Source organism: Fusarium oxysporum, chromosome VI, assembly GCF_013085055.1.
Source record: "Fusarium oxysporum Fo47 chromosome VI, complete sequence".
Classification (NCBI taxonomy): domain Eukaryota; kingdom Fungi; phylum Ascomycota; class Sordariomycetes; order Hypocreales; family Nectriaceae; genus Fusarium; species Fusarium oxysporum.
Window position 1 is genome coordinate 2589983 of NC_072845.1, and position 27256 is coordinate 2617238.

At 49.1% G+C, this 27256-nt stretch overlaps 8 protein-coding genes across 8 annotated transcripts; 5 read left to right on the forward strand and 3 right to left on the reverse strand.

The window, feature by feature from the left end:
* FOBCDRAFT_163733 (uncharacterized protein) lies at nt 1-3613 on the forward strand. Its single transcript, XM_031186283.3, has 4 exons — nt 1-127; nt 180-330; nt 381-2353; nt 2406-3613. The coding sequence occupies exons 1-4, from the start codon at nt 63-65 to the stop codon at nt 3484-3486; spliced, it is 3270 nt and encodes a 1089-aa protein (XP_031037418.2). The 5' UTR covers nt 1-62; the 3' UTR covers nt 3487-3613.
* Nucleotides 3614-3962: 349 nt separating this feature from the next.
* On the reverse strand, nt 3963-5984 carry FOBCDRAFT_262089 (general substrate transporter; the record flags this gene model as incomplete). The annotated part of the gene is made up of 8 exons (XM_031186282.3): nt 3963-4201; nt 4253-4618; nt 4679-4773; nt 4925-4940; nt 5002-5457; nt 5506-5570; nt 5620-5868; nt 5938-5984. The coding sequence occupies 8 exons, from the start codon at nt 5982-5984 to the stop codon at nt 4011-4013; spliced, it is 1485 nt and encodes a 494-aa protein (XP_031037417.2). The 3' UTR covers nt 3963-4010.
* Nucleotides 5985-8042: 2058 nt separating this feature from the next.
* Nucleotides 8043-10807, reverse strand: FOBCDRAFT_226267 (glycosyl hydrolases family 31-domain-containing protein). The gene has a single exon (XM_031186281.3). It carries the CDS (start codon nt 10716-10718, stop codon nt 8373-8375), a length of 2346 nt encoding a protein of 781 aa, XP_031037416.2. The 5' UTR covers nt 10719-10807; the 3' UTR covers nt 8043-8372.
* Nucleotides 10808-11891: 1084 nt separating this feature from the next.
* Nucleotides 11892-14497, forward strand: FOBCDRAFT_185341 (glycoside hydrolase superfamily; the record flags this gene model as incomplete). The annotated part of the gene is made up of 6 exons (XM_054705080.2): nt 11892-12284; nt 12326-12569; nt 12627-12699; nt 12745-13053; nt 13099-13440; nt 13490-14497. Exons 1-6 carry the CDS (start codon nt 11942-11944, stop codon nt 14495-14497), a joined length of 2319 nt encoding a protein of 772 aa, XP_054561055.1. The 5' UTR covers nt 11892-11941.
* A 361-nt stretch (nt 14498-14858) lies between these two features.
* On the forward strand, nt 14859-17208 carry FOBCDRAFT_226272 (RXT2-like protein). The gene is made up of 4 exons (XM_059609708.1): nt 14859-15316; nt 15380-15501; nt 15551-15716; nt 15763-17208. The coding sequence occupies exons 1-4, from the start codon at nt 15244-15246 to the stop codon at nt 16863-16865; spliced, it is 1464 nt and encodes a 487-aa protein (XP_059465155.1). The 5' UTR covers nt 14859-15243; the 3' UTR covers nt 16866-17208.
* A 135-nt stretch (nt 17209-17343) lies between these two features.
* Nucleotides 17344-18879, forward strand: FOBCDRAFT_226275 (phospholipid methyltransferase-domain-containing protein). Its single transcript, XM_031186277.3, has 4 exons — nt 17344-17704; nt 17789-17828; nt 17886-17902; nt 17956-18879. Exons 1-4 carry the CDS (start codon nt 17644-17646, stop codon nt 18459-18461), a joined length of 624 nt encoding a protein of 207 aa, XP_031037412.1. The 5' UTR covers nt 17344-17643; the 3' UTR covers nt 18462-18879.
* Nucleotides 18880-19059: 180 nt separating this feature from the next.
* On the reverse strand, nt 19060-21466 carry FOBCDRAFT_42454 (tRNA synthetases class I (M)-domain-containing protein). The gene is made up of 2 exons (XM_031186276.3): nt 20313-21466; nt 19060-20253 (listed from the first exon to the last, which is right to left on the reverse strand). Exons 1-2 carry the CDS (start codon nt 21341-21343, stop codon nt 19248-19250), a joined length of 2037 nt encoding a protein of 678 aa, XP_031037411.2. The 5' UTR covers nt 21344-21466; the 3' UTR covers nt 19060-19247.
* Nucleotides 21467-22434: 968 nt separating this feature from the next.
* FOBCDRAFT_226281 (uncharacterized protein) lies at nt 22435-24525 on the forward strand. The gene is made up of 5 exons (XM_031186274.3): nt 22435-22811; nt 22951-23346; nt 23396-23857; nt 23908-24064; nt 24114-24525. Exons 1-5 carry the CDS (start codon nt 22794-22796, stop codon nt 24398-24400), a joined length of 1320 nt encoding a protein of 439 aa, XP_031037409.3. The 5' UTR covers nt 22435-22793; the 3' UTR covers nt 24401-24525.
* Nucleotides 24526-27256: the final 2731 nt, after the last annotated feature.

A 27256-nucleotide genomic window follows, 5' to 3' on the forward strand; every position in this document is an offset into this window, starting at 1 on the left:
ATATCCCTTCTATCTTTTGGGTTCCTCTCCCAAGTATACTTGTTTAATATTAACTTGTCAAAATGACTGCAACGACACAAAAACGTGTGGTGGTCGTTGGCCTGGGCATGGTGGGCATTGCTTTCATGTAAGTCCATTTACATTATTTACTTGCCTGCCGTGATCTGACAATAATACAGAGAAAAGCTGCTTAAATATGACGCCAAATCAAAAGAATACGCCATCACAGTGGTTGGAGAAGAACCATATCTCGCCTACAACCGAGTAGGACTCACAACATTCTTCGAGCACCGAAAAGTCGAAGAACTATACATGAACCCAGCAGAATGGGTACGTTCAATCTGAACCAAAACTGCAATCCAGGCACTAACAACCTACAGTACACAGAAGCTGGAAGCTCATTAAACTGTCACATCAACACAAAAGCCACACACATCAACACCGAGGATAAAATCATCGAATGCGCAAACGGCGAGAGTTACCCCTACGACATCCTCGTCCTCGCCACCGGTTCAGACGCTATTCTTCCCCGTATGCTCAAGGGCTGGGACGCAAATGGTGTTTTCGTCTACCGCACAATCGAAGACTTGAACAAGCTTATCAAGTTCTCCAACGACAAGAAGGGCACCAATGGAGCTGTCGTTGGTGGCGGTCTTCTCGGTCTTGAGGCCGCAAAGGCCATGCTTGATCTTGAGACCTTCAACAGAGTCGATGTTATTGAGAAGGCCCAGTGGGTTCTCACAAGACAGATCGACGAGACTGGTGGCAAGATGGTAGCGGATCAGGTCTCGCAGCTTGGCGTGAACCTCAATCTCGGCAAGGGCGTGTCGAGCATGAAGACTGACGAGAACAACAACCTCACTGGAGTTATCTTTGATGATGGCTCAGAGATCAGCTGCTCAACACTGTGCTTTGCTGTTGGTGTCAAGCCAAGAGATGACCTCGCCAGAAGCGCCAACCTCGAAGTTGGACAGCGCGGTGGTATCGTCGTCAACGATGACTTGAGAACGAGTATGCCCGATATCTACGCCATTGGAGAGTGCGCCAGCTGGCGTGGTATGGCTTACGGTCTTATCGCTCCTGGTGTAGCCATGGCCGAAGTCGTCGCTTTCAACCTCACACAAGCCAAGCTCCACAGCCCTCAGACCTTCAAGACTCCCGACATGAGCACAAAACTCAAGCTCCTCGGAGTCAACGTCGCTAGTTTCGGTGATTGCTTCGCCGACCGCGATGGTCCCGTGACGCTTCCTCCCAAGTACGCCAGGACACTCGTCAATGGCGACGCTAAAGAGCCCAAAGCTGTACAAGCTCTTACATACAAAGACCCTTTCTCGAATGTGTATAAGAAGTACATCTTTACTAAGGATGGAAAGTACCTTCTTGGTGGTATGATGATTGGCGATGTCTGTGACTACGTCAAGCTTCTACCAATGGTCAAGGCGCAGAAGGAGCTTGAGATTTCTCCCAGCGAGCTTATTCTCGGTGCCAAAAAGGATGGTGGCGAGGATACTGATGATCTCGACGATGATGCTCAGGTGTGCTCGTGTCATAACGTCACAAAGGGCGACATCGTCAAGGTTGTCAAGGATGGCACTTGCAAGGATGTTGCCAGCATCAAGAAGTGCACAAAGGCCGGCACCGGCTGTGGAGGTTGTGTTCCGCTCATCACCACCATCTTCAACAAGACAATGGCATCTATGGGCCAGGAGGTCACCAACTACGTGTGCTCGCACTTCAACCACTCTCGCGCTGACCTGTTCAACATCATCATGGTCAAGCGCCTCAAGAACATGGGTGAAGTGATGCGCGAGGCTGGAAACGACAAGGAGGCTCTTGGCTGTGAGCTGTGCAAGCCTGTGGTAGCAAGCATCATGGCTTCACTGTGGAACAGACACGTCATGGACAAGACCACTCACGGTCTCCAGGAGACCAATGATCGCTTCTTGGGTAACATCCAGCGAGACGGTACCTACTCTGTTGTCCCTCGTGTATCCGGTGGTGAGATTACTCCTGACAAGCTTGTGGTCATTGGCGAGGTTGCCCAGAAGTACAACCTCTACACCAAGATCACAGGTGGTCAGCGTATCGACTTGTTTGGTGCCCAGAAGCAGGACCTTCTCGACATCTGGGGCCAGCTTGTTGCTGGTGGTATGGAGTCTGGCCATGCTTATGCCAAGTCTCTGCGAACCGTCAAGAGTTGCGTTGGTTCTACATGGTGTCGATTCGGTCTGAGTGACAGTGTTGGTATGGCCGTTCGTCTGGAGGAGCGATACAAGAGTATTCGAGCTCCTCATAAGATCAAGGGTGGTGTGAGTGGTTGTGTGCGAGAGTGTGCTGAAGCTCAAGGCAAAGAGTATGTTTTGCCCCCATCTTTCAATTCTTCGGTCTGCTAACATGGATTTCAGTTTCGGTTTGATTGCCACTGAGAAGGGCTGGAACATCTTCGTTGGCGGTAACGGTGGTGCGAACCCTCGCCATGCCGAGCTTCTAGCCAAGGATGTGCCCCCAGCTGATGTTGTGACAATCCTTGACCGATATCTCATGTTCTACATGCGCACAGCCGACAAGCTTCAGCGAACAGCCCGCTGGATCGAGAACCTCCCCGGCGGTATCAAGTACCTTCAGGAGGTCATCCTTGAGGACAAGCTCGGCATCAACGCCTCACTCGAGGCGCAGATGGAAGAGCTTGTTGACAGCTTCTTCGACGAGTGGGCCGAAGCTATCAAGAGCCCTACCATCGCTGCCAAGTTCAAGCAGTTCGCCAACACAAACGACACAACACGCAACATGGAGCTTGAAGATGACCGTGGTCAGAAGCGACCAGCTTTCTGGCCTGCGGACGCTGCAGCTACAGACAACTTCTCAGGTCTCAAGGACAAGTGGTCCATGACTTCTTGGGAACCCATCATCGAATCTTCATACTTTGACGGTGCTGACGAGTTGCCAAACGGTATCTCCGCCACTGTCAAGCGCGGTGACACGCAGCTCGCCATCTGGCGCATCAAGGGCGTCTACTACGCCACACAACAGATGTGTCCTCACAAGCGTGCATTTATCCTCTCTGACGGTCTCATCGGCCAAGAGCCCAACAAGGCTGTGACGAATGGTGATAAGGATGGTGCTTCACCCTGGGTCTCATGTCCTCACCACAAGCGCAACTTTGACCTTGGCAACGGTGCCTGCAAGACAGACGAGTCCCTCTCCATCGCCACATTCCCTACCGAGGCTCGAGCCGACGGTATGTTGTACCTCAAGCTTCCCCCTGTGGAGGAGCTTGATGCCGCCTTGGGCACAAAGAAGTGGATGGTCAAGAAGGGCGAGGCCGGTGAGGCGCCTCTTGCTAAGCTTGACAGCAAGATCAAGTTTGTTGGGTTGAGGGGAAAGAAGCCATATGTCAAGCCGACTGGTGGTGCGAAGATGACCACTAAGCCACTTGACCTTATGATGGCAGCGAATGGTTGTGGCGGCGGTGCGCCGGAATGGTAGAGAAAAGAAACATAGAGGATAGACGTGCTTAAGATATCATGGTTCGGCGTTGGGGATATACCGGAATGGTTTGGGTCATTATGAGTTATGTTATGTAGAGCATATATAAATACCTCTTTTTATGTTACGTCAAGCTCAACATCAAGCACATGGTCCCTTATCAACCCAATGATGAGTTCGATGGGCATGAGCATGGTGTAAAAAGTGCTTATGGAGGAAGAACCGGATGATAAATTCATCAAAGGGCCTCCTAAGCTTATGCTAAACTTGCCTAAGTTTTTTCATTGCTTAGGATCGAGTTCTCTTTCCTCTCTTCTCTTAGCCTGAGTCTAGACACTGTACCGAAGAAGGTGGTCACTGAAGGACATCAGCGAATGGAACGACGATAGGACGTGGCTATTAGATATATAGAGGTCTTCTTATACTAGATCTTTCAACTTTCTAGGGTTATCTTGACATTATGTCCTCTAATCCTTCTGTTATATAGCCCATTAGAAGTTAGCAACACGGATGAGGTTCGTCGCTCAAAGCTCCTGGCGAGGCCTCTCATCATGGGTGTTGGTAACAGCAATGACACCGCCGTCCTTCTCAATATCAGCAGGAAGGTTTCCGAGAGCTCGATCGCCAAACATGAGATCAATCTCCTCGAGAGATAGCCCCTTCGTTTCTCGAAAAGCAAAGATAAGGGTGGGCAGTGTGATGACAAGATTGAAAGCTGTTGGTGTAAGTCAATTGACCAAAGAAAAGCCCCACGGAGTTTACTTACCAACGAAGAGGAAATAAAACTTCCAACCAAGCTCCTCGAGGGCAAAGGGACTGACCTGGTTCCAGAAAGTGCTCACAAGCCAGTTACCGATACCTGTGGCGAATGCGCAACCCTTTCCTCGGATTTGATATGGCATTACCTCGGACATGTACGTCCAGGATACAGGACCAAACGATAGCGAGAAGATGATTGTGACACAGAATAAGAAGGCAACTCCGGCAATACTTAGGCCACGGTGTGAGCCATCGACGTTTTGAGAGTTGACCGCACTCTCTAGGATCAGAGCAATGGTGATAGCAATAATTCCATAAATAAGAGGCCTCTTTCGGCCGATCCTATCAGAGATAAAAGTGATGAAAAACAGATCTTAAAATTGTTAGTCTTCAAACAGGGAACTTATTGAAGGAAACAAGATGCCGAACTTACTGGCCAAAGGACCGGTACAGTTGTAAATGCCTGCAACCAGAAGACTTGTCTTTCCAGTGATTCCAAGCTTCTCGTACATAATGGTTTGGTAGTAACTGCGTACGTCTGTTAGTGAGCGTATACGAAATACTTGTCAAGTGATTCTGTATTTTAAGCAAGCAGTTATGGCGAAAGTTGAGGTGAAATCAGAATGGTGTTCAGAAATCAAGACAGCATCAAGGATTCAAGAATAGGTCAAAAGCTTACCCAATGACATTGATTCCTAGGATTTATGTTAGTACGTGCTCTTGAAACAGGTGGTTCTCTAATATAAGGCATCATACCAGTGAATTGAGTAAAGACTTGAACAAGAGTTCCAAGCATAAGGCGCTTCCTCCACTGAGGCACCTTGAACATGATCATCCAACCAGGTGCAGTGGCAGCCTTCTCGGCATCAAGAGTGAGCTTGATCTCATTGAACTCAGACTTGATCCACTCATCATTCGAGCCATCAAAGTGTAACTTTCGAAGCGTTCTCATTCCATCGTCCAACTGATCTGTCGCGATGAGATGTCGGGGTGTCTCAGGAAGCCAGAGCATACCCAAGCACAATAGTGCAGACGGGAATGTTTGGAAAGCCAAGGGGAAACGCCATTGGAAAGATGAAGTATCGGGCATATGATGACTTCCATATCCAACCCATGTTGAGACGATGAAACCTACTCCGATCATTTGTTGGGCGAGGCCGACAATAAGTCCTCGATTCTTGGGGCTGGCGCATTCGGATTGATAGACGGGAACTATACATCATAAGTTAATGAAACTCACGAATCGGAAGATTGACTGACCACTCATAGAGAGCAAACCAACAGCGAAACCAGCAATGATTCGACCAATAAGCATCATAGCCAGACTGTCGCCTAGTTAGTTCATAGTAGTTGTGTTCAACAATTCATACGTACTGATAGGCCGCCGCTTGAAGGATACCGCCAACCGTGCAAATAGCTGCACCGATTCCGATCGTCTTTCTTCGACCATACTTATCCATGATAACTCCACCGAATAAGGCGCCAAATACTGCTCCACCGCTGAATGTTGAGTTAATGGCGCCTATAATGGAGGATGTAGATGTTGTGTCAAAGTAGTTCTGGAAGTTCTTCGATGCTATCACGTCTGTCATGACGCCCGAGTCATAACCAAAAAGAAACGAGCTATCAGGTCAAATCAGTCAACATCTTCCCTGTAGTTTCGAACGAAACATCCAAATAACTTGTACGTACCCAATGGCTGCAAAGCAAGCCAGGCCGATACTGTATGCCTTCCCCATTTGAGAGCCTTAACCTGTAAAGTCGTATAAGTGATTCGTAGCCCAATGTATTAGACGATAAATAGCATGTGGATTAGATCCAATATTAACAGCGGACCTTTCACTATTTGTACGACCATCACCCCCAAAGCAATGGCTCCATTCTCAATGCTTCATGTAGCATGTTGATCAATTCTAACTACGCCCTGATCCTCAAAGACCCACGGCCTCTTCTTCCCCAGGGGGCCCCAAAGGCCACCTCCGCAACAGTCATACTACTAGAGGCGGCGATATCACGCAAGGTTTATTGGTATCTCCATAGTGAACCCTGCCCATGACCAGTAACGGCCCGTTTCTGCATCTTCAGCCCTGATATGACCTCTCCCCGGCTTCGGCCGAGGCTCTAGATGGGACATGACATGCCGAAAATCGTGATCCCGTAGAATTACATGGTGCCCCTGGTGCGATTCCTCGTCGGTTCCGAGCGGTCGGAGAATATACTACTAGTGTTCGGCAACCGGCCCCTCGAGGCGGCGGCTAAATGGTGTTGAAGAATAACCAGCCTATGAATGAACACTCTAAACTTCAACGTGTACAATCGCCCCTAACCTACCAGAGTTATTACCGTGTCAATACCTTGATCAGAGACTAGACGATACAAAAGTCGAACTACGATCATGGTCTGATCTCAGACATCTTAGCACATGGCCTTTAGCTTTTTCCATCCCGGCTAAATTTGAATGCAGCTGTCTACATGGAGTAGAGGAACCTGTAAGGGAACCTTTGATCCTTCGTGTGGTTGCTTACACCCGGACCAATCAGTGTCGTTCGGGGGTATTTGACCCGACCCGAGTTCAGATCATCGTCGGATACCACAGGCAGGCCTTTTATTCTATTATTATGTGTATATTCAAGATCCACTGAATGCATCAAGGTAAGATTGGTACTGGTTTCTGACGGAGGAATTACGCCGTTGTCAGTACAGTCCTGCATGTGCTCTAACTGTCTGTCATGTAAACTCATGCTTCCAAGTACTGATAGTGAGACAAAGGGCACCTGGGCTTCGGCTACTCGAGGGACATGTATGTAAAAGGTGAATAAGCCCGAGTCCTTCGGCTTTGGGGGTCCGCAAACTCAACCAGGTCTGCCTCATGAAAGAGTTCTGAGACGGTCGGGAGGCCTTTATGATCATTTAATTAATCACATATACCCTCCCCATCAATATTACACCGTGACAATGTAACCTCAAAAGACAGTGCCTCGAATATGCATATTCTAATCATCCATTTTGATCTTCTTTGCACGGCAGTTGAATGCAATTGCCGATATTCAGTGTTTATAGGTTCTTCTGATGCACTCAATTGTTGGGATGCAATCAGAGGTCTGGTTTTCATCTCATATTGCCACACATCATATGATACCGGCAAGGCTCCAGTTCTTCCAAAGCAGATGTCTCCTTCTCTCCTAAATGGTTCTGCGCGAATGCTCGGTGATCATTCACATTCCATGTCATGGGCAAGTTGCATGTTCCATTTCGTGGATAGTGGCACTCAGGTCACCGCTTATGATGCCACATTTTAAGCAACCGGATAAATGGTGATCGAGGGGGAATTTCTCTCGTTCCATCATTTGATCTGAAATTCCCTGCTACGTTACTTGTCTTGACGATCATATGTTTATTCCCACTTGTCTAGATCCTCTGTACAATATGATTGCCCACTTCACGAGCAAAACGGCCAACCAATCGCGACGACTATAGACCACTAAAATTACCATTTCGGGCAATTCCTAACCCCCAAACCCCGCTGGAGACTCAGTGGAGCCTAAACGCGGACTCGGTGGGGAATCACTGTTCTGCCATTTCTATTGATACCCATGGAAGGGTGCCAAAAAAACAACTTGTCTAAAGACCCACTAAGCATACGAAATTTGCCTAAGTCTATCCTAAACTTACCTAGGCTTTTTTGCCTCTTAGGATATAGGTCCTACATTTCTTGACTCCGCCTGGAAGAATCATCATGAGATACAATTCTCTCAAGGATTTTCAGAGGATTCTCGCTAACTCATGCTCTTTGTGGAGTTCCAAGGTAGCTGCTTAGTGCTGACGAGCAGGCTTGACATGTTCCAACCTCTCGGGACTACGGCACGAGTAACTGGCTACACGGAGGATGTTTTCGCCAGAACACCAATGTCCAAATGTCCGGTCTTCGGATATTGTAATCATTGCAAATTGACATGTGATTGTGAAGACTATGGTCATGAACCGAGTTCTGTTGTGGCTCTAGGGAACACTACGAGACATGAGATGAAAGACATCATATCGACAGTCAAGAGCCTCGACCTCAGAACAAATAGCAACAATTTAATCAAGTCCTCTATATAGTAACTTGAGTCATGAAATCTATGTGCCTATGACAGAGACTCGATTGAGACTGGGGCATCTCCCCTCAAGTCACGACCCTTCTCAGCAACCTTATAATCACCCTTGAGTTTATCAGTACCCTCGAGCTTACCATCTTGTGCAACTACAAGTTCAGCAACAACATTTCCCTCTCCGTCCACCACAGTAGCCTTAGCACCAGGAGAAGCCTGATACAAAGCAACTTCAACGTTGTTCGCAAAGTCATAATCCGCACCAACTTCCTTGGAACTCCCGAGGACAAGAACGGTGTTCTCGCGCACGTAAAGAGGCAATGTGCCAAATGCGTGCTTCTCCTTGAACCATCCAGGACCAGACTTGACTTCGTTCGTGAAATAAGATGTCCATTTTCCCTTAGGGAGGTAGAACTCAACTTCGCCGGACTCTTCATAAATGGGAGCTGCTAGGAGCTGTGATCCGACCATGAACTGGCGATCAAGGTACCAAGAGGTTGGATCTTCAGGGAACTCAAGCGCAACAGCTCGAAGAGACATTGGAATCCCACCCTCTATAGACTCAATAGCCTGAGAGAAGATATACGGCATCAATCGCGTCTTGAGCGCCGTCCACTTGGCTAGAGTCCTGGAGCAACCCTCCTCGGTGGCATCATCATTGTCGACAACCCATGGAACTCGGAAGCAATTGCTGCCATGCAGACGACTATGACTGCACAGAAGGCCCATCGCGACCCATCGCTTGTAGATCCACGGTGGTGGAGAACCTTCGAAGCCACCAATGTCGCAGCTCCAGAAAGTAAAGCCGCTGAGACCCATTGATAACCCACCGCGGACAGATTCAGCGAGAGCTTCGGGTGTAGACTCACAATCTCCTCCCCATACGAGAGGGAAGCGCTGAGTTCCAGCACAGGCAGCGCGAGCGTAAAGAACAGCCTCGTTGTCGCCGTATCGCTTCTGGAGAGCCTCGTAAACAAGCTTGTTGTACATGAAGGCGTAGTAGTTGTGCATCTTGTGTGGGTCAACCGAGGCATCGTGCCACTGAACGTCAAGAGTGGGAATACGCTCGCCAAAGTCCGTCTTGAGGGCATCGACGCCCTTGTCAAAGAGTCCGTTTAGGCACTCGGTATACCAGGCACAAGCTTCAGGGTTTGTCACATCCAGAAGACCCATGCCAGCTTGCCAGAGATCCCACTGCCAAATATCTCCATTCTTGCGCTTGAGGAGATAGCCTTTCTCAGCAGCGTGTTTGAATGCCGCACCAGCTTGGCCGATGTATGGGTTGATCCAGACGCAGACCTTCTTGCAAAGCCCACTCTCCTTGAGTCGCGTTATCTGGCCCTTGGGATCCGGGAAACGCTCCTCGTCAAAGACAAAGTCTGTCCATCTGAAGCCCTTCATCCAGAAGCAGTCGTAGTGGAAGACATCAACAGGTGACCCACGAGACTTCATACCCTCAAGGAATGAGTTGACCGTAGTCTCGTCGTAGTTGGTAGTAAAGCTAGTCGTCAGCCAAAGACCAAAACTCCAACTGGGAACTTTGTTGGCTTTTCCAGTGAGGACAGTGTATTTCTTGAGAACATCCTTGGGCCCGTCGCCGTAGATGATATACATCTTCAACCTCTGCCCCTCCACAGTTGTTTGCACACGACAACACCTCTCACTACCAATTTCGAAATCTACCTTTCCAGGGTTATCCACGAAGACACCATAACCACGGTTGCTCATCCAGAAAGAAACGTTCTTGTAAGCTTGGTCGCTTGAAGTACCACCATCGGCGTTCCAAAGGATGACATTCTGACCAACTTTGTTCCATGCTCCAAAGCGCTCGCCAAGACCGTGGACGGATTCGCCAACGGACAGAGTCGTTTGCATGAACATGTAGTGCTTGAAGTCGCGCATATCGCCGGTCTGCATTGGTGTGCTAGGGGCCGGGGAGTAGGCAAATCCTGTGCTACGATTGCCCAGGTTCGTGAGGTGCTTTTTGCCATCTGAGCTGTGGAATTTGATGTCGAAGTTATGTTGGTCAGGATGAATAGTGGCAGAGAGAACTCCAGATTGAATAGTTGTGCCCTTATCACTCTTGACGATCTTTCCCTCAACTTTAGGCTGCCCAGCTGGGAAGAGATCGAAGTTGGGGCCTTTTCGTTGAGCACCGGCCCAATGTGTGGTCTCGATGGAGATAACTCCATCCATCTCTGCTTTGATATCGATATCAAGTGTGGGCTGGTTGAGGGTATCGCCTCGAGAGCGGATGTGCTTCACTGGACATAGCAGATTCAGGGCCTGCTGGTCCTTGCTGGGAGTGATCTCATAGACATCTTCGGCATACTCGGTGCGAAAGTCTTGGGCGGGCAGCCACATGCCATCGCGGAGATGCATTTTGGTGTTTTCTTGATTGAAGTGGGAATAGGAGATATCTTGGCTCGATTGGCCTGTTGATGAGTGAAAAGACGGATTGTTTCTCCAAGAAATAACCAAGTCTTGGTTTAAGAGAGAGAGAGAGAATGATATGGTGTTACTCTCCACTTCAACAATCCTCCATCATGGAACCTCAAATGCATCAGCATCCCACTCCTCTCACGGTGACAATTCACCCGGAGCAGCCCCTCTTGACCCCACCAACTTATCATGACATTGTCCCCTCAGCGTCATTCGTTCGGGTCTGGCAACGAGTTACACACATGATGGTCTTGGAGAGTTGCATCCTGTCCCCTCAAGGGTCCCCTGCTCGACGATCAAGTGGTGGATAAATCAGCGGGCGCTAGAGGCACACCCGGTTAAACACAGACGGGCCCCTCTAGCTGCAGCCCATCGCGGGGTTCAGGGCCACTGTAACGAACGGGGTCTTCTGCAGTGGCACTGGGTCTTCCAGGATGCATCGTTCGTTTCTGTGAGAGGTCTCTCAACTTGCCTTACACGGAGATGTGGGTTCCTAGTCACGTATGACAACTTGTTTAACAAGCAGAGAACGCCTCCCTATTCCAAAATGATCTTCCCAGCACGAGTTCGTAGCTAGCTTCATCCTTCTTAGTCAGTTCATCTGCATCGAAGCTAGGATATTCGGCTCGTCTTTCCATATACCGGCCCGCGCCCCTTGCTCACTCTCATCCCATATCAACTTAAAAACAAATCCACGAATCCCAATCTTTTACCCATCTCCTTCTTTGTGGCGCCCCCGCATTTCCCGGGGTCTTGTCATGATCGTCCTGTTCTTCGGCCATAAGATCCTAGAGAAGCAAGAAAACTTAGGAACTCTATCCTAAGTGACAAAAAGACTTAGGTAAATTTAGGTAAACTTAGCATATACTTAGTAGGCTTTTAGATTAGTTAATATTGGCACCTTAGGTTTAGGTCAGACGTTTTCTTGCTCCCTGAGGATATCCTCAAGGGACAATCCATGGACCAGGAGCCCGCAATTAAAGCTCATATGCAATGTTACTGAACAGTAAGGTGCCATGTTAAGCATCATGAAGTGACGCAGTTCCCCTCCTAGGCTACACGGTTAATTGTAAAGACAAGGTCCCAGACTTGATATAAAACATAACGATCCCACCGCATTCAGTGTATAGCTCCAGACAGCTTCTTCACCTTCAACTCTCACAATGAAGCTCTCTGGCTACCTCTGCGTGGCAGTTCTGGCTGTGGCCGGCCAGGCTGCCAAGGATAAACCTGTTTACAAGGATCCCAAAGCTTCTATCGATGACAGAGTTGAGGACCTTCTCAAGCGGATGACGATCCAGGACAAGGCGGCGCAATTGATCCAGGGTGATATGACAAACTATCTCAATCTCACTGATGAGACTGTCAATAAGACTGGTTTGGCATGGAACTTCAAGTATCGAGCCAATTCCATCTGGACAGGCTTATACGCGAATATGACTACTATCAAGAAGGCTGCTAAGCTAGGACAAGATTATTTGGCTAAGGAGACTGAGCTTGGCAAGTGTTATGCTTCACTATTGGGCTCATGGTCTAATGCTCAGCAGGTATTCCCGCCTTTGTTCAGAGTGAAGGTCTCCACGGAGTCTTGATTTTGAATGGAACAATTTTCAATAGCCCAATTGGCATGGGTTGCTCGTTCAACCCAGAGCTTATCGAGAAGATGGCCGATGTCATTGCAACAGAGTCTCGAGCCGTTGGCATCAATCAGTTGTTTTCTCCTCAAGTCGATCTCGCTCGAGAGTTGCGATTCGGTCGAGTTGAGGAATGCTTCAGCGAGGATCCTTATTTGTACGTTCTTACCAAATCAAGCTTATGGCTACCTAGTAGTTACTAATTTCCGATTAGAGCTGGAGAAATGGGTTATCGATATGTTAAGGGTCTTCAAGCAGGTGGTGTCTCAGCCATGGTTAAGCACTATGTAGGTCTGCTCAGTCACCATCAATTCGCGTGCTGACATTCAAAGGCTGCTTTTGCAACCCCAGAGCAAGGTATCAACACTGGCCCAGTCCACGGTGGTGAGCGAGAGCTGCGCTCTCTCTACCTCCCTCCCTTCAAGCGAGCCATCATCGATGGAGGTGCAACTTCAATAATGTCCTCCTACAACTCCTACGATGGTGTTCCAGTCGTCTCAGACTCTTACCTCCTCACTGATATCCTTCGAGAAGAGTGGGGTTATAAGTACTACGTTATTTCCGATGCTGGTGGTACTGCTCGTCTCGCTCAGGCCTTTTACGTCTGCCCTCTCGAGGACGATGAGTGCATCACTCTTGAGGTAAGTCGCCCTAAGCTCCTCCCGGATAAATATTGACTTTTGTAGACTCTTCCCGCTGGTAACGATGCTGAGATGGGTGGTGGCTACTGGAGTTTCGAAATCATCCCTGAGCTCGTCAAAGCTGGTAAACTTGACGAAAAGGTCGTCGATACCGCTGTATCTCGTGTTCTTCGCTCCAAGTTCGAGATGGGCCTTTTTGAGAAGCCCTTCACTGGTGTCGCAGATGATAAGATTTGGGATTATGTCAACACCAAGGCTCACAAGAAGGTTGCACGCCAACTTGATGCTGAGAGTATCGTTCTTCTGGAGAACCATGAGAATATTCTGCCTCTGAAGAAAGACGCCAACGTTGCTGTCATCGGTCCCATGGCCCACGGCTATGTCAATGTGGGTACTTTCTGACTATCTGGTGAACCATCACTAACTCGACAACCAGTACGGTGACTATGTCATCCACACAGCCATGACCCGTGGAGTTACTCCCTACGATGGAATCAAGGCCGCTAGCAAAGGCAAAGTGACTTTCACTCAAGGTTGCGAGCGCTGGTCCACAGACGAGTCTGGCTTCAAAGAGGCTGTCGCCGCCGCCGAGGCCGCTGATGTCGCCGTTGTAGTCGTCGGAACATGGACTCGAGATCAAAACGAGCTATGGGGCGGTTTAAACGCCACTACAGGAGAACATATAGATGCGAGTAACTTGAATCTCATCGGTGCCATGCCCAAGCTCGTCAAGGCCATCATCGAGACCGGAAAGCCCACCGTTGTGGTGTACAGTTCTGGAAAACCTATCACAGAGCCATGGATATCAGAGGAGGCTTCTGCTCTTATTCAGCAGTTTTATCAGTCTCAGGAAGGCGGTCATGCTCTGGCTGATATTCTGTATGGCGACATCAACCCCTCAGGCAAGCTCTCCGTCAGCTTCCCCTACGATGTCGGCACCACGCCTATCTACTACGACCATCTCAACTCTGCGCGCGCCTGGCCAAACCCTGGTAAGATTTATGAGAACGGTACCCTTAAGTTTGGTAGCAACTACGTCCTTGAGAACCCCGAGGCCCTCTACACATTCGGCTATGGTTTGTCATACAGCAAGTTCGATTTCTCCAAGATCTCCGTCTCCAAGAAGAACGTCACTGCGACCGACACTGTCACCGTTTCCGTTGACGTAAGCAACAAGTCCAAGCGCGACGGCTCTGAGGTCGTGCAGCTATATGTCAAGGACATGCTTGCCTCTGTCGATGTTGCGCGATACCAGCTCAAGGGTTTCAAGAAGGTCGCCGTCAAGGCTGGCAAGACCCAGACCGTCAAGATTGATCTCAAGGTTGAGGACTGGGGTCTATGGAACCGCAAGATGAAGTATGTCGTGGAGCCTGGTGATTTCACTGTCTTTATAGGAAACTCGAGCGAGAACTTCAAAGGCAACGTGACTGTCACAGTTTCATAGATCCGTTTAGATTAAACGCCAATCCCGTAACAGGGCATGTCAATCTATTTATTTATTTTCCCAATTGAGTTGATCATATCCTTGCAGTCATGCAGCGTTGCACAGTCTATTGTGGCGTTGACGTGCCTGGCACCGAGTCATAATTGCTTGCATGACATGTTGACGTATTGCAGCTTGGTGACATTTTGTTGTTGGAGCTCCCCCTGGTACAGTCAATTGACTTAGGAAAGAGTACTTTAGTCCTTTCGAGCAATCAGTAGCATGAGTTAATGAGATTAGTGAGATTCAGGTAAAATAGACTGAGTTAAGCTGCGAATCTTTAAAGACTGTCACCCAATACAGCAGTGAAATAGTCACGAGAGCCACAGATTGGGCTTATCTTATCGTAAACGGTCAGGGATTGCTTTATCCGGCCCCGGCTTTTTTATCATCCGGGCAATGACCAATCAGAAGAGTCTGCGCCCGGAAATGTGGTCATGGGCTACGGGAAGGCGGGCAGCCTCGCTTCTCGTTCCAGCTTCTCCTCGTCGTCCCAGCACACTCGATCCAAATTTGCTTATGGTTAGCTTTTCTACGTCAACACGACTTTTTCTCACAGACAGAGACTCAGCCTTGTAGTGGAGGGCTGCCAACAGTATTCGAGCGTCTTTTTTCCTCCCTGGACGCGCCCAAAAGGCCTGCGCTCCCTCGTACGCTTCGCCCACAACTCCCGTCGATTCGACTGTTCATTCCACCCTCTGTCCGCCATGGCGTCGCAACAAATTCTCTTTGCCGAAACCATAGCGGGTATGAAGAAGGCATTCAAAAGGAAATCATATGGTACGGAAATCTCATTGCGCTTGTCGCGATGGAGGGATTGGCAACTGACCATCCACCCAACAGAATCCGACTCAGACTCCGAGATCGAAAGCTATAGCAATCGCGGCAATAAGCTCAAAAAGCAGGCACGGTTTGCCCGTCAAGGGCAATTGGTCCCAAATAATGGTCCAAGTTCGTATAAAGAGGTTCGTTGTTTTGACAAATCCTCCCAGGCCAATTTCTGACATCTGCTAGTATGTCGAATACGGTGGTGTCCGACGCCCGATCCTATATCGCAATCCCCCATTAGTCGACGAGGAAGGATACGAAATAGATAGCGACGACGAAGATGAGGAGCGCGTTCAAGAAGCAGAGGCCTTAGCGGCAGAGATGAACCCTTACGCCAACATACAAATAGAGAGTAAGTCAACAATCACGCATTTGAGTAGCAGGACTAACAGGAGTAGATATCCTTGCTCCACTTACTGCATCAACCGCGTTACCGACACACCCGACCCTATCGAAGCCCTTCACGTCCAAAACCCTGACTCGACTTGTTGACCAAAGTTGCGACATAATGCGCAAGGAGAACCGGTCTCTGTGGAGAGTCAGACATCTCTTGACAACGCTCTGCGGCGACTACACATGGGTTCCATGCGAAATGATGGTTCGGCCGGCAGATGTTGAGCTCTATACAGACAACCACACGGCGCAACATCTGTTGGCGCTATCCCAGGCGGTATCGGCGCTTCCCAGAATCACCAACGGCGACGTACAACAAGGCAGCGGTGTCGAACAAGGAGATGCTTTACCAGACACAACATTCGATGGCGAGCCCACAGACAAGGACCCAGCAGAGGATGCCGATATAACCATGACGGACGCTGGAACTGCCGACCCAGATGATTCTCTCGTAGAGGATGCCGACGAGAATGCAAAGGTTGAGGCTGAGAAGGACGGTGCTGGAACGGCTTCAAATATGCATAACGGCGAGCAAGTACCAGCTGCACAGACGGATAAAAGAGATTCCAGGGGTGAAGCGACAAACGGGGTCAATGAGCATACAAACGAACAAGGGACGAATGATATGGAGGCGACCAGAGCTGAGGCCACTGCGAAACCTTCAGGTAGCGATGCACATCAACAAACGGAATCGGCTGAGACAATAGGTGCAGATGTGTCCATGATCTCCGACGGGGACGATGACTTCATACATCCCATGTTTCTTGCGCCCTCAGGAGCAAGACCAGATCGGGACATCGGCTTGCCGGACCAAGAAGCGGAAGATATTCGACGATTGCTTGCTCTCTACGTGCAGAAGCAGGAGGAGGTGTGTAGAGGGGCAAAGAGGCTGTTTCTAGGACTCCTCAAAGCCGAACAGATGCGGAAGAATGTACTCCACTGGTCTAAGGCAGAAGCTCATTCAGGGCTTAACCGAGACATGTCGGACGGGGAAGATTGGTACGACAAGGAGGAATGGGGTCTCACAGAAGACCTCAAAAAGGGGCAGGACGAAGAGGAAGAAGATGTGCAGACAACTGGTAAAAAGACGAGAAACCGACGTCAATAGCTGTTGGTTTCTGTGTTCTTCTTGATGGATGATGATGACTTACTTGGCTTGTTCGGTTTTTTGCTTTAGGCGTTTTAAGGCTGGCGTTTGGAATAAACCGCGAGATGGGCCTTGATGCCAACCGCAGTAAGCGTATTGTTACAAGCATCGATAGATATGAATATTGAAGCATATAGTCTAGTTAGGTAGTTAGTGGTCATACCCATGAGATTCGATATCTGCCTGTTCTGGTCCTGGGTGAGCTAATGAGGCTTTCTCTCGGTATAGGTTGAATTCGGCAGATTGGGTTGCTTGCCTCGATTTCTCGGCTGCATTGCAGGGATCTTCTGTTTGGTCAGGTTCCATGATTTGGTTTGTGGATGGTGGATCAAAAAGACGCTGCCTCCAGAGTCCAGGGCTCTCCCCCAGTTGACCCTCTTCTGAACGGAACCGTGGCTCTCCACTAATTTCGGGCTCCTCCCATTATGACGCGGGCCGGACTCTCTCCTCTTCCGCTTTCCACTCTCTTCCATGTGACAGCCCAGACAGGACAGCTACAGGAAGGTACCTGAGGGAGGTACCCTAGCTCTCCAAGCTCTTTAATTCTGTTTCCTGTTTCTTCTAATATCTCAACAATTTATCCTCTCAACAGCAGAGTTGCAAATTATTTGCAGTCTTCTTAGAACCTCTCCCTTCTGTGACTCTTCCGTGAACTTGTTACGTCAGTGATCACGACTTTTGCCATTACCTCACTTTACTCTTCGTGCCTGTTTGCTTTCTTGGCTACCCGTCTGCCATTATGGCTCTTGGTTTGAAAGACTTTGTCGACTATGTCGACTATGACAAGCAGAGCTTGTACAGTGAGTATTTGCCAACTTGACCTCAGCATTGTCACTATCTACCAACGATACTTGAATCTGACTCAAGCTCTTTGCTTCTTCCAGTCTCTGCTGCCTCCATCGCCTTCAACCCTCTCTTCTGGAAGTGAGTGACAAGTCTCAATGTGACGTTCTACCACCACTAACTCTTCTTCTTTTCTAGCATCGTCGCCCGTCAAGGTATGCAACTTGCAGCTATACGATTCATCTTCGACTAACTTGATCGCTGAAAGAATACCACAACAAGCTTCTGACCAAGATTTTCGGCGGTAACTCCCAAGTTGCCTGCTATGCCCTTGCTGCCACTATCTTCTCTCTCGGTATGATTCGCGACTTTATCTTCAAGACTGCCATCGCCGAACAACCCACGCATCCCGCTCTTGTCAGCGACTTCATTCAGGCCGCCGCTGTTGCTCTGTTTATCGTTGGTAACGTCCTGGTCGTCTCTTCAACCTGGCGACTAGGCATTACTGGCACTTTCCTCGGTGACTACTTTGGCATTCTCATGGACGAGATGGTGACTGGCTTTCCCTTCAACGTGACCGGTTCTCCTATGTACACTGGCTCTACCTGCAGCTTCCTCGCTACCGCCATGTGGTATGGCAAGCCTGCCGGTATCCTGCTCACATTGTGGGTCGATGTTGTCTACAGGATCGCTCTGAAATTTGAGGACCCGTTCACTTCTGAAATCTACGCCAAGCGTGAGCGTGAGCGTGCTGCTGGAAAGAAGTCCAACTAAGCTCCTGAATCCTGTCTAAACTCTCCCAAGTAAACGACAATAAGAGTGACGGGACAGCATATCAGCGCCGCCTGAGACGTTATTAGGGCCGCACAAACGAAGGGAGACTGCAAGACAGCCCCATCGAGTCGAATAGTGTACAATATACACCAAGTCGACACAGAAAGCTACGCCTTTCAACAGGCCAGGTGCCTTTCAACAGGCTTAAGGAGTTTTCGGATTAAACATACAGATACCACGTCCTTGCCGACATAAAATAGTCAACAGGCATAAGGGATTACATTTGATTATATAGCAATACCAAACTGAGCATTTGCAACCAAGACCATATATATGGACGACCTTTTCTCCAATATTCCAAGACTGGTAGCAACTGATCCCCCTCCAGACACCACGCCTGTAGACTCACGCATGGTCCTCATTTGAACTTATTGATTTGAAGCATTTCTGCGTCATGGGGCATGACAGCGAAGCTCTCCTCTCGTGTGTGTGACTGAGAGGATTGGCCGACATACTACCTTCAACTCATGAAGGGCGCAGGATAGAGTCTGAAGGAAAACTTGACATAAACTTAAAACATATTGTACACTAAATTCAACAGCCATCTAGCTCATGCTCTAGTCATTCCTCATAAGTTGATTTGAGAATCTACTCTACAGTTCGGCAAACCTTCAAAATAAGCTCGGCAACCTATGCTGATTTCTAAGCTACTCCTCATACACCGTCCATACACAGTCAATTTCTTTTTGCTAACGCCAACTCCGATTCACTCTGGTGTACTTGCATCTATGTCTCAGAGGGCTTGCTGTCGGGAAGCAAATCAACAGCAGAGGCCTCAACAGGCTTCTTTTCCTCTGCGGACTTCTCCTTGGCAGGCTTCTCCTCGGTGGAAGCTTCACCTGCCTTCTCAGCTTGACGAAGAGCGAGCTTCTTTTGCTTCTTCTTGTCCTTAGCAGCCTTCTTCGCCGCCGCCTTCTCCGCCTCGAGGGCCTTTTGCTTTCGGATCTCCTCACCACCAAAGGCCTCACGCCACTCATCAAGCTTAGATGCGGGGATCTGTGTGAAGAGAAGCTTAGGCTCGCCAATCTTTTGGCCGGGCTTGACGAGGTCTCCTGACCATGTCTCAGGAATGGAGATCAAGCCAGGGCTGCCGATCTGCTCCAGGATGGCCTCGGAAGTAGAGGGCATATAAGGATGAACGATGCTTGCAAGGAGCTGGAGATGGTTAATACCGAGACCAATTACAGCAGCGCAACGGTCTGGCTCATCAGCCAGAAGCTGGTTGTTCAGCTTGCTGTCCTGCAGAAGTTTGTTGCCAAGGGCGGAGATGTGCATAACAGTGGCAAGGCCAGCGCGGAGCTTGATGGCATCGAACTGTGAGATAAAGGTTTTGAGGGCCTCGTTCACTTCCTTCTTATGTTCCTCTAGCCGCTCGTCGGTGTATTTTGTGTAGTCGGGAACGACACCATCCAACTTGGCCTGAGTGAACTTGAGGATTCGTTGGTTTAAGTTGCCAAGGTTCTTGAGAAGATCGTTGTTGTTGCAGTCAATGAACTCTTGCCATTTGAACTCAGAGTCAGCGGACTCAGGCCGTCTGGATAGAAGGTAGTATCGCCAAACATCAGGATCAACGCCAGTCTCTTTAGCAGTGTTTCCAAAAACTCCAACGCCGCGGGACTTGCTGAACTTTCCGCCCTCGTAGTTGAGATATTCGGTTGTCGACATCTTGTGGACCTTGGTCCAGTTCTCTCCTGTTCCAAGTTGAGAGGCAGGGAAGATGATAGTGTGGAATCTAATGAATTGTCAGCACCTTCTCAGCATATCATGTGGGTTCTCAAAAAGGTCACTTACGGCACGTTGTCCTTACCCATGAACTGGTAAAGCTTGACGTTCTCAGGGTTCTTCCACCACTTCTCCCAGTTCGTGCCATCCAAGTTATCGCCATCAACCAAGTTCTTGGTAATAGAGACGTAGCCAATGCAAGCATCGAACCAAACATAGAAGACCTTCTCCGCATACTCCTCATTACTCAAACCTTCGAGATCCTTAGGAATAGGAACACCCCACTTGAGGTCTCGAGTGATACCACGGGGAAGGAGTCCCTTGTCGATCCATGACTGGGTGATGGAAATACAATTTGTGCTCCAGTCTCCCTCCTTGCTGCTCTTATGGAACCAGGGAATGAGCAAGTCCTTAACCGCATCTAGACGAAGGAAAAGGTGCTTCGTCTTTCGCTTCTCGGGGGTGGTTCCATCGACCTTGCAGCGGGGGTTGATCAGGAAACCAGTCGCTTTGGCCTCGACATGGTCATCATCAGAGGTGCTGGGCTCGCGATCGGGCTCAAATGGGTCGAGAAGACTACCGCAGGCATCGCATTGATCTCCACGGGCTCCGAGATCATGGCAAATGCTGCATTCTCCCTCGACGAATCGATCTGCGAGGAACTTGCCGTGGGCAGGATCCGAACAAAAAGGTTGAGTAGTCTCTCGCTCCTCAATATAACCATTCTTCCAAAGCTCCTTGAAAATCTGCTGCACAATCTGCGTCTGTTGTTGGGTGGGTGTTCGGCCGAAGATGTCGAAGTCAATTCGGAACCAATCGTAGACTCCCTTGTGAAGGGCGTGATACTTGGCGCAAAGGTCGGCGGGCGAAAGTCCTTCCTCGAGGGCCTTTGTCTCGGTAGCAGTACCGTACTCGTCGGAACCACAAACGTAGATGGTGTTCCAGCCTCGTGCTCTGCAATAGCGAGAAAAGACATCGGCGGAGAGAACACTGCCGATGATGTTGCCCAGATGGGGAATGTTGTTGACGTAGGGAAGGGCACTGGTAATTAGGATGTTGCGCTTGCCCTCCTCGGGCAGAACGGGTGATTTTGAAGCCATTTTCGGCGATCTGGTATATCAATCACTCTACGGATGCTCGTAATTATTGATGTGAGGTTCGGTGTTGGTTGTCGTTGTCCGTTTGTGAGTCACAGAGCTGCGATAACGCCTTTGACAGTCAAAATTCGTAGCTGAGGTGCGATGGCGGGGGCGGGGGAGGGGTGATTGGAGAAGTCACTGGGAATGTCTAGGGTAACCAGAGTCAGCGGGTTCCAAGTATAATAGAAAAGACTTTTCTATAAATGTCTAAGGTATGTTGACGGATGGCACATTATTATAAGAATCTGTGTTGCTTGACTCATTTCCTAACTGGGAGTGATGACAAAAACTCTTTTTTGGTTTCTTAGCAAAATGCCACTCTCTCATGTCTAGGGTTTGTGAAAGTCAACCCTGACGATACTCACCTCACATTGATGTAGAGCGGATGGGCATCATGAGTTCCACTGGTCCAGTGTGGAACATCCTCTCTTAATGGGTCATGCTCGGGGGCAACTGGGGCAACTCCTCCAGCTTCACTGCCAAGTCTATGAACAGACACACTGAAGCATGCTTCAGTCATAAGGTCCTAGACAGAAGTTCATCAGCAAAGCTTAGAGCAAGCCTCTTCATTGAGTCAATGCTCATAGATAGCTAGTCATAAAGCCAAATTTGCGGACGGACTGCTATGAAAACATCAAGCTGTTCCTAATATCCCCCCTTACAAAGTTATCAAAAGCAAGGCCTTTGCTCGAACTTTGTCCGCCATCCTGCAAACTCTAGATCCATCTCATTCCACCAGGCCCAGAACTCGATGTACCAGAGGTACGACACAATCTCAAGCTACCGTTGTGATACGATGAGTCTCTACTGAACTCGTCTGGGTCAGATTTCCATGCAATACCAATGATCCTTCATAAGTTTGACATTCGTTTCATAACCTATCACAGAACCTTGTCCAACTCTAATTGGACCTGTAAAGACCCCTTTTTCGGCTAGGTAACCTACCACGACTTCCTCCCATCTTGAGGAGTGACGACAGGACCCCACCGGAACTGGGAAGGAGCCCCGCGTCACAGCACGCTACCAAGCAACAGAACAGCAACCCCACCATACCTGAGCGACAGCAGGAACGAGTGAGCGCCTGACTACCTTACCTGGTAAGGTATTGACATCCATCCATTATCTGGCAAGGAATCTCATGATACAAAGACCTTTAAAACTTCTCACCACTTACCTACCTGAGGTCATCTCAAGCCTCTTCACTTCCTCGGCGCAACGAGCTCAGCGATCGTGTCGACTTGCCTCTGACTAGCCCCGCGCTGCTTTGTCTCCTATCAAGTCATCAGGCACTCAAAGCTGCCAAAGCTACCAACCACACTTGAGATAGTATCATCGTGGAACTCGGCAACCTGCGTCGCAGAGCTACAAGAACAGCAAAGTATATGCGAAGGCCACTACAGTATAGCCCGTCATGAGCATGTTCCAATCGGTAAGATCATTCCGCCATGTCTCTTAAGCAAGCAGTTTCCGCTCAATGGGACCTCGTTCGTTGATAGCTCTCATGAGCTATTTACATTCCACTAGAGTAACTCCAACGTGTATTATTGGATTTACTGACGTCCCAGTAGAAGAAGCCGTTCTCGGCGGTAACTGTAACCGTTGAGAACCTTACCTCCGAATCATATGAAGAGGAAGATCTCAGCGGTATCCCCGAGCTTGTCGATGTCATTACCCTACAAGCTACGGGCCCTAGTGAAGCAGCTCGAGCCATTCGAAAGAAGCTTAAATACGGAAATGTCCACCGCCAAATCCGTGCATTGGTCATTCTTGACGGCCTCATCCAGAACGCTGGTGAGAGGTTCCAGCGAACCTTTGTGGATGAGCCCTTGCTTGAACGTCTGCGTGTTTGCGGCACCTCTGACTTGTCTGATGTTGCAGTGAGGAATAAGTGTAGGGAGCTTTTTCGCTCATGGTCACAGTACGCTGGCAGGCCAGGGCTAGACAGTCTCGCACGACTTCACAGGGTAAGTCATACTCACACAATATTTCAACATCGAATGCTCAACATCGCAGGAACTACCCAAGAGAAAACAAGCTGTTACACAGGAGAGATCTCGAGTCCTCAGAGAGACAGAGGAAAATCCATTTGTCGACGATGAACAAGAAGCTGCGGCAAAGGCGGCCCGTGATGCAAGGAACGCTTCAGGCCCTTCGAGCTCAACCCCAGCATCTGGTTCAACATTCGGACACTCTTCTACCAAATCTTCCTCGGGGTCCAGTGCTTTCTTCGGTAGCTCTAAAGACAAGAAGAAGGAGAAAGAGAAGGATAAGGCTAAGGGGAAGCGAAAGCCTTTCAATCTTGAGGCTGAGAAGGAGCAAATGAAGTCTGTCATTGCTGACTCCTCCATCGCAGCAACGAACTTGATGAATGCGCTTCAAAGCATTAACCGTGAGGTGGAGCGCATTTCAGAGAACCAGACGGCAGTGGAGCGCTTTGAAGCTTGTAAACTTCTTCGACGCAAAGTACTACGATATGTGAGTATTCGTTAGAATTGTGAGAAAATCCTTGAACTAATCATATACAGGTCCATCATGTTGAGGAAGAGCAGTGGCTTGGAGGATTGCTTCATGCCAATGATGAGCTTGTCCATGCTCTCATGTCTTTCGAACAGTTCGATCGTTCCATTGACGCGGACAGTGATTCGGATGACGAACTTGCCGAGCAAGCTCATCTTTATCGAAGTAGGCGTTGACTTGGATTCTGGCGAGGATGCAGCTGACTTCTTCACAGTGGCTACGATTAAAGGCAAGGAGGCCATGGCCAAGGCTGCCTCTCAGTCTCCAACCGCCTCGCAGCCTCCAGACCTCTCCGAGCTAAACATTTCGACACCCGTTCATGCAGCTCCTCCTCGGCCACCTCCCATGTCCAAACCTCACTCAAACCCTCCCCCTCAACCCCCAAGGCCAGTTGCAGCTGCTGTTGCAGCTCCGCAGGATGAAGAGGATGAAGACGATCCCTTCGGCGATTCTCATGCACTCGAGACACCTATGCACGAACGTGACCAGCCTAAGTGGTAGACATGGGGCCTAAAGACCAAGTCAAGTCGAGGCAAGCATATAGTCCTTTGTGAACCGAGCAGATACCAGCGCGATCCAGTCAGTTTCTTTATCGAATACAAACCCTTCTAGTCACCTCCCAAAAAGTGATTTCTCGTTGAGTGAACTGAACAGTCACATAAGCTGTTACCAGTAGTACCTGTGTGCTAGGTATAGGGTATGCCTAAGACGACGTGGGTGACAAGTCCTGTCAAATCACAAAGCCGATGTTTAGTTTGAGATAAAAATATAAATAGTCAGTTAATCCACAATGTTATCAATCCCCGGATTTATAGGTCATATTGCTCTTGGGAGAGAATTCATCAAGTAATGAGTGATGAGGGTGTGGGTATGTAGTGAGATCACTCTTCCTAGGTCTAGGAAACGACCTTCTACGATATACAGTATAGTATTTCAGAGATGGAACGATAAGTACGGAGTGGCATATAACACGTCTCTGTACCTGTTCGAAGAACCTTAAGGAATCGCGGGTCTTATCGCCCCGAGAACTTCCAGACCGCCCTCATCTAGGACGTGGTCTGACACGGCGGTGTCGTACTGCACACTCCCCGGATATGCAACTCGTGCAGCCAGGATGCATGGATGCGGAGTGCAGGGCAGACCGTTAATCTCCACGATGCAAGCAATGGGATGCAATCGACAATCTTCCATGGCCTGCCGGATCTTGCGGTCAGCAAAGCAAAACCAACTCAAGAATCACTTTGACAGAGCACCACGACGCGACAGCAAGGTCAACCCGGTAGTAAAAAAGCAAAAAGAAAAGCAAGCAATCGAGAACCTGCAGATCTGACACAAACGAGAGACGGCCCGTCTTTTTGGCGATTCCTTTTATTACTGATGGTGATCAGCGCAACCTGTCACGATCCTTACCGCACATTGACCATTGACATCTGCCTTCCGTTAAACGGCACACGAGAAAAAGCAACGACGAGTCGTGGATGCAGATCTATGTGTGCCAAAGACTGCCGGGATCCCCTCGTGGCGGGTCTTGTCTGCTGTGCATTAATCAATATGGCGGTAAAAACTTGCACTTCGTCGACCGGCAGTGACAGAGCAGCGACGATAGTTATGAGTTGAATGCTACACTGCACCAGATATCGAGATAGCACGTTCCTGAACAGTTGGCCGAAGCTTTAGTGATCGACATATCCGCCTCGCTTCCAAGTGTTGCAACAGGGCAGCTTGACTTTTGATTCACAGATCATAGAGAACGCATTTGGTAAGGGTGCATTGGTCCTGTGAATTATTCACGCAATATGGCCTGCTTGCCAGCAAAGCTAACTCGGTTGTTCATCATGCCAGGACCAGGCCATTTTGGTCGTTGTCACCCATCAATGTGGTCCGGCCCCTGAGAGTACGGTCAAGCTCCGGGCTGGTTCATGCTCACGGCTCACCTCAGCTTGACTTGATTTGCCTTGAGCGCAAGGGAACGGTGAGAGGATGGGACAGACTGTCGAGGACCACAAATGCGGGAACGCGCAGGCATGCGTCTGTTCTCAAACCGCGCCGACGGCAATCTCAGCCCGGGCCACCAGACGAGTCCACCCACTCGTGGAGTATGCTATGCAGAGTAGTTAATCAAGAGCCTACAGGGAAATTGCAAACAGCAGTAACCCGGACAAAACTAGTCCACATGATCAAGGACCTTATTGCTGATAAAATTGGTAGCCTCAGTTATCGTCTACTCTTCACCCAGCCTCCACCTTATCAGACTTACCTAGTGCAAAGAATGCGTGTTATCAGTCATTGTGACCACGTTGAGGACTAAGTTGGTAGGTAGTACACAAGAGCTGATAAACATCTCATTTCTCCCGCATTTGTAGTGTCGTGTTTGGGGAACATGATGAACGAGACCTGACGTGAATCACAGCAGAAAGAGGCAAATGATGGTACAATTAACTGATATCGAAAATAACCCTCGTGGCAGCCATGGGCCAAAGATACCCCTGCATTGGCCCTGATGGGTGTTGGCGTGGTGGAGGGGAAAAAAGTCTATACCTGCATTTCAGCCCTGGAAGAATTGGCCGACCATCCCACGTCACCTCACCCTTCGAGGCTTGGACCTACACTGCTCCACTGCTTCTGGAAGGCTTCCATCAATTGTTTCATCGTCTGTGATGGCGAGCACGGTCCTGTGGACTTTGACTTGGTGCAGTTCAGGGTCCACCCTGGGATGCTGCAGGACAACGGTCAGACTCCCGGTTGGTCCTGATGATACAAAGATGGAGCAGAAAGCAAACTGAAATCCATGCGTTATGAAAAAGACGCACTTGATACATTCGTAGGTTGGCTGTAATGTACCTGAACTTACACAAAGATAATGATGGTGCGTTATCGACATCAAAGCAATTTGCCTTCTGTGTTGCACACCAAGGTTCCGCGCGAGCCTTCATGCTTCAATTTAATTTCAAGGTTACTTTGCAGCATGCACTGCAATGTTCCAGTCGTTAGTTGCTGGGTTTATTCCGTTGCAGACGCGGTGAAATGTCGATCACAGGGCAGTTCGCGCAAACGACCGCCCCACGAACCAACTTTAGGCCGAGTCATTGCACGAGTGCATACGTATAAACGCCGCTCTGTGACATGAAAAGCTCTGATGAGATCGACGAAGGGCGGAGCGATGGATTTGCGACATCCGAAAGCTTGACCAGTTAAGTTTTTCGGCCATATGCGGCAGAAGCATTAACAAGCTGTCAAGGCAGGCTGGGAGGATAAATGAGAATATCACTATGATATACAGTACATATTCCCAAACTCTATTAGCCGGCCTGAGAATTACCTGCGTCGTTAGCTTTCGGTAGACAAAGGTATTCTGAA

What these genes read in the sequence shown, in the direction of transcription:
- FOBCDRAFT_163733 (XM_031186283.3), top strand. Translation starts at nt 63, where the DNA reads ATGACTGCAACGACACAAAAACGTGTGGTGGTCGTTGGCCTGGGCATG. An exon ending in ATGGTGGGCATTGCTTTCAT is followed by an intron (nt 128 to 179) that starts GTAAGTCCATTT and finishes ACAATAATACAG; the next exon opens with AGAAAAGCTGCTTAAATATG. An exon ending in GCTGAAGCTCAAGGCAAAGA is followed by an intron (nt 2,354 to 2,405) that starts GTATGTTTTGCC and finishes CATGGATTTCAG; the next exon opens with TTTCGGTTTGATTGCCACTG.
- FOBCDRAFT_226267 (XM_031186281.3), bottom strand. Translation starts at nt 10,718, where the DNA reads ATGCATCTCCGCGATGGCATGTGGCTGCCCGCCCAAGACTTTCGCACC.
- FOBCDRAFT_226272 (XM_059609708.1), top strand. Translation starts at nt 15,244, where the DNA reads ATGGCGTCGCAACAAATTCTCTTTGCCGAAACCATAGCGGGTATGAAG. An exon ending in ATTCAAAAGGAAATCATATG is followed by an intron (nt 15,317 to 15,379) that starts GTACGGAAATCT and finishes TCCACCCAACAG; the next exon opens with AATCCGACTCAGACTCCGAG. An exon ending in CGCCAACATACAAATAGAGA is followed by an intron (nt 15,717 to 15,762) that starts GTAAGTCAACAA and finishes TAACAGGAGTAG; the next exon opens with ATATCCTTGCTCCACTTACT.
- FOBCDRAFT_226275 (XM_031186277.3), top strand. Translation starts at nt 17,644, where the DNA reads ATGGCTCTTGGTTTGAAAGACTTTGTCGACTATGTCGACTATGACAAG. An exon ending in TGACAAGCAGAGCTTGTACA is followed by an intron (nt 17,705 to 17,788) that starts GTGAGTATTTGC and finishes TGCTTCTTCCAG; the next exon opens with TCTCTGCTGCCTCCATCGCC.
- FOBCDRAFT_42454 (XM_031186276.3), bottom strand. Translation starts at nt 21,343, where the DNA reads ATGGCTTCAAAATCACCCGTTCTGCCCGAGGAGGGCAAGCGCAACATC. An exon ending in ATGGGTAAGGACAACGTGCC is followed by an intron (nt 20,254 to 20,312) that starts GTAAGTGACCTT and finishes ACAATTCATTAG; the next exon opens with ATTCCACACTATCATCTTCC.
- FOBCDRAFT_226281 (XM_031186274.3), top strand. An exon ending in GTCTCGCACGACTTCACAGG is followed by an intron (nt 23,347 to 23,395) that starts GTAAGTCATACT and finishes TCAACATCGCAG; the next exon opens with GAACTACCCAAGAGAAAACA. An exon ending in GACGCAAAGTACTACGATAT is followed by an intron (nt 23,858 to 23,907) that starts GTGAGTATTCGT and finishes AATCATATACAG; the next exon opens with GTCCATCATGTTGAGGAAGA.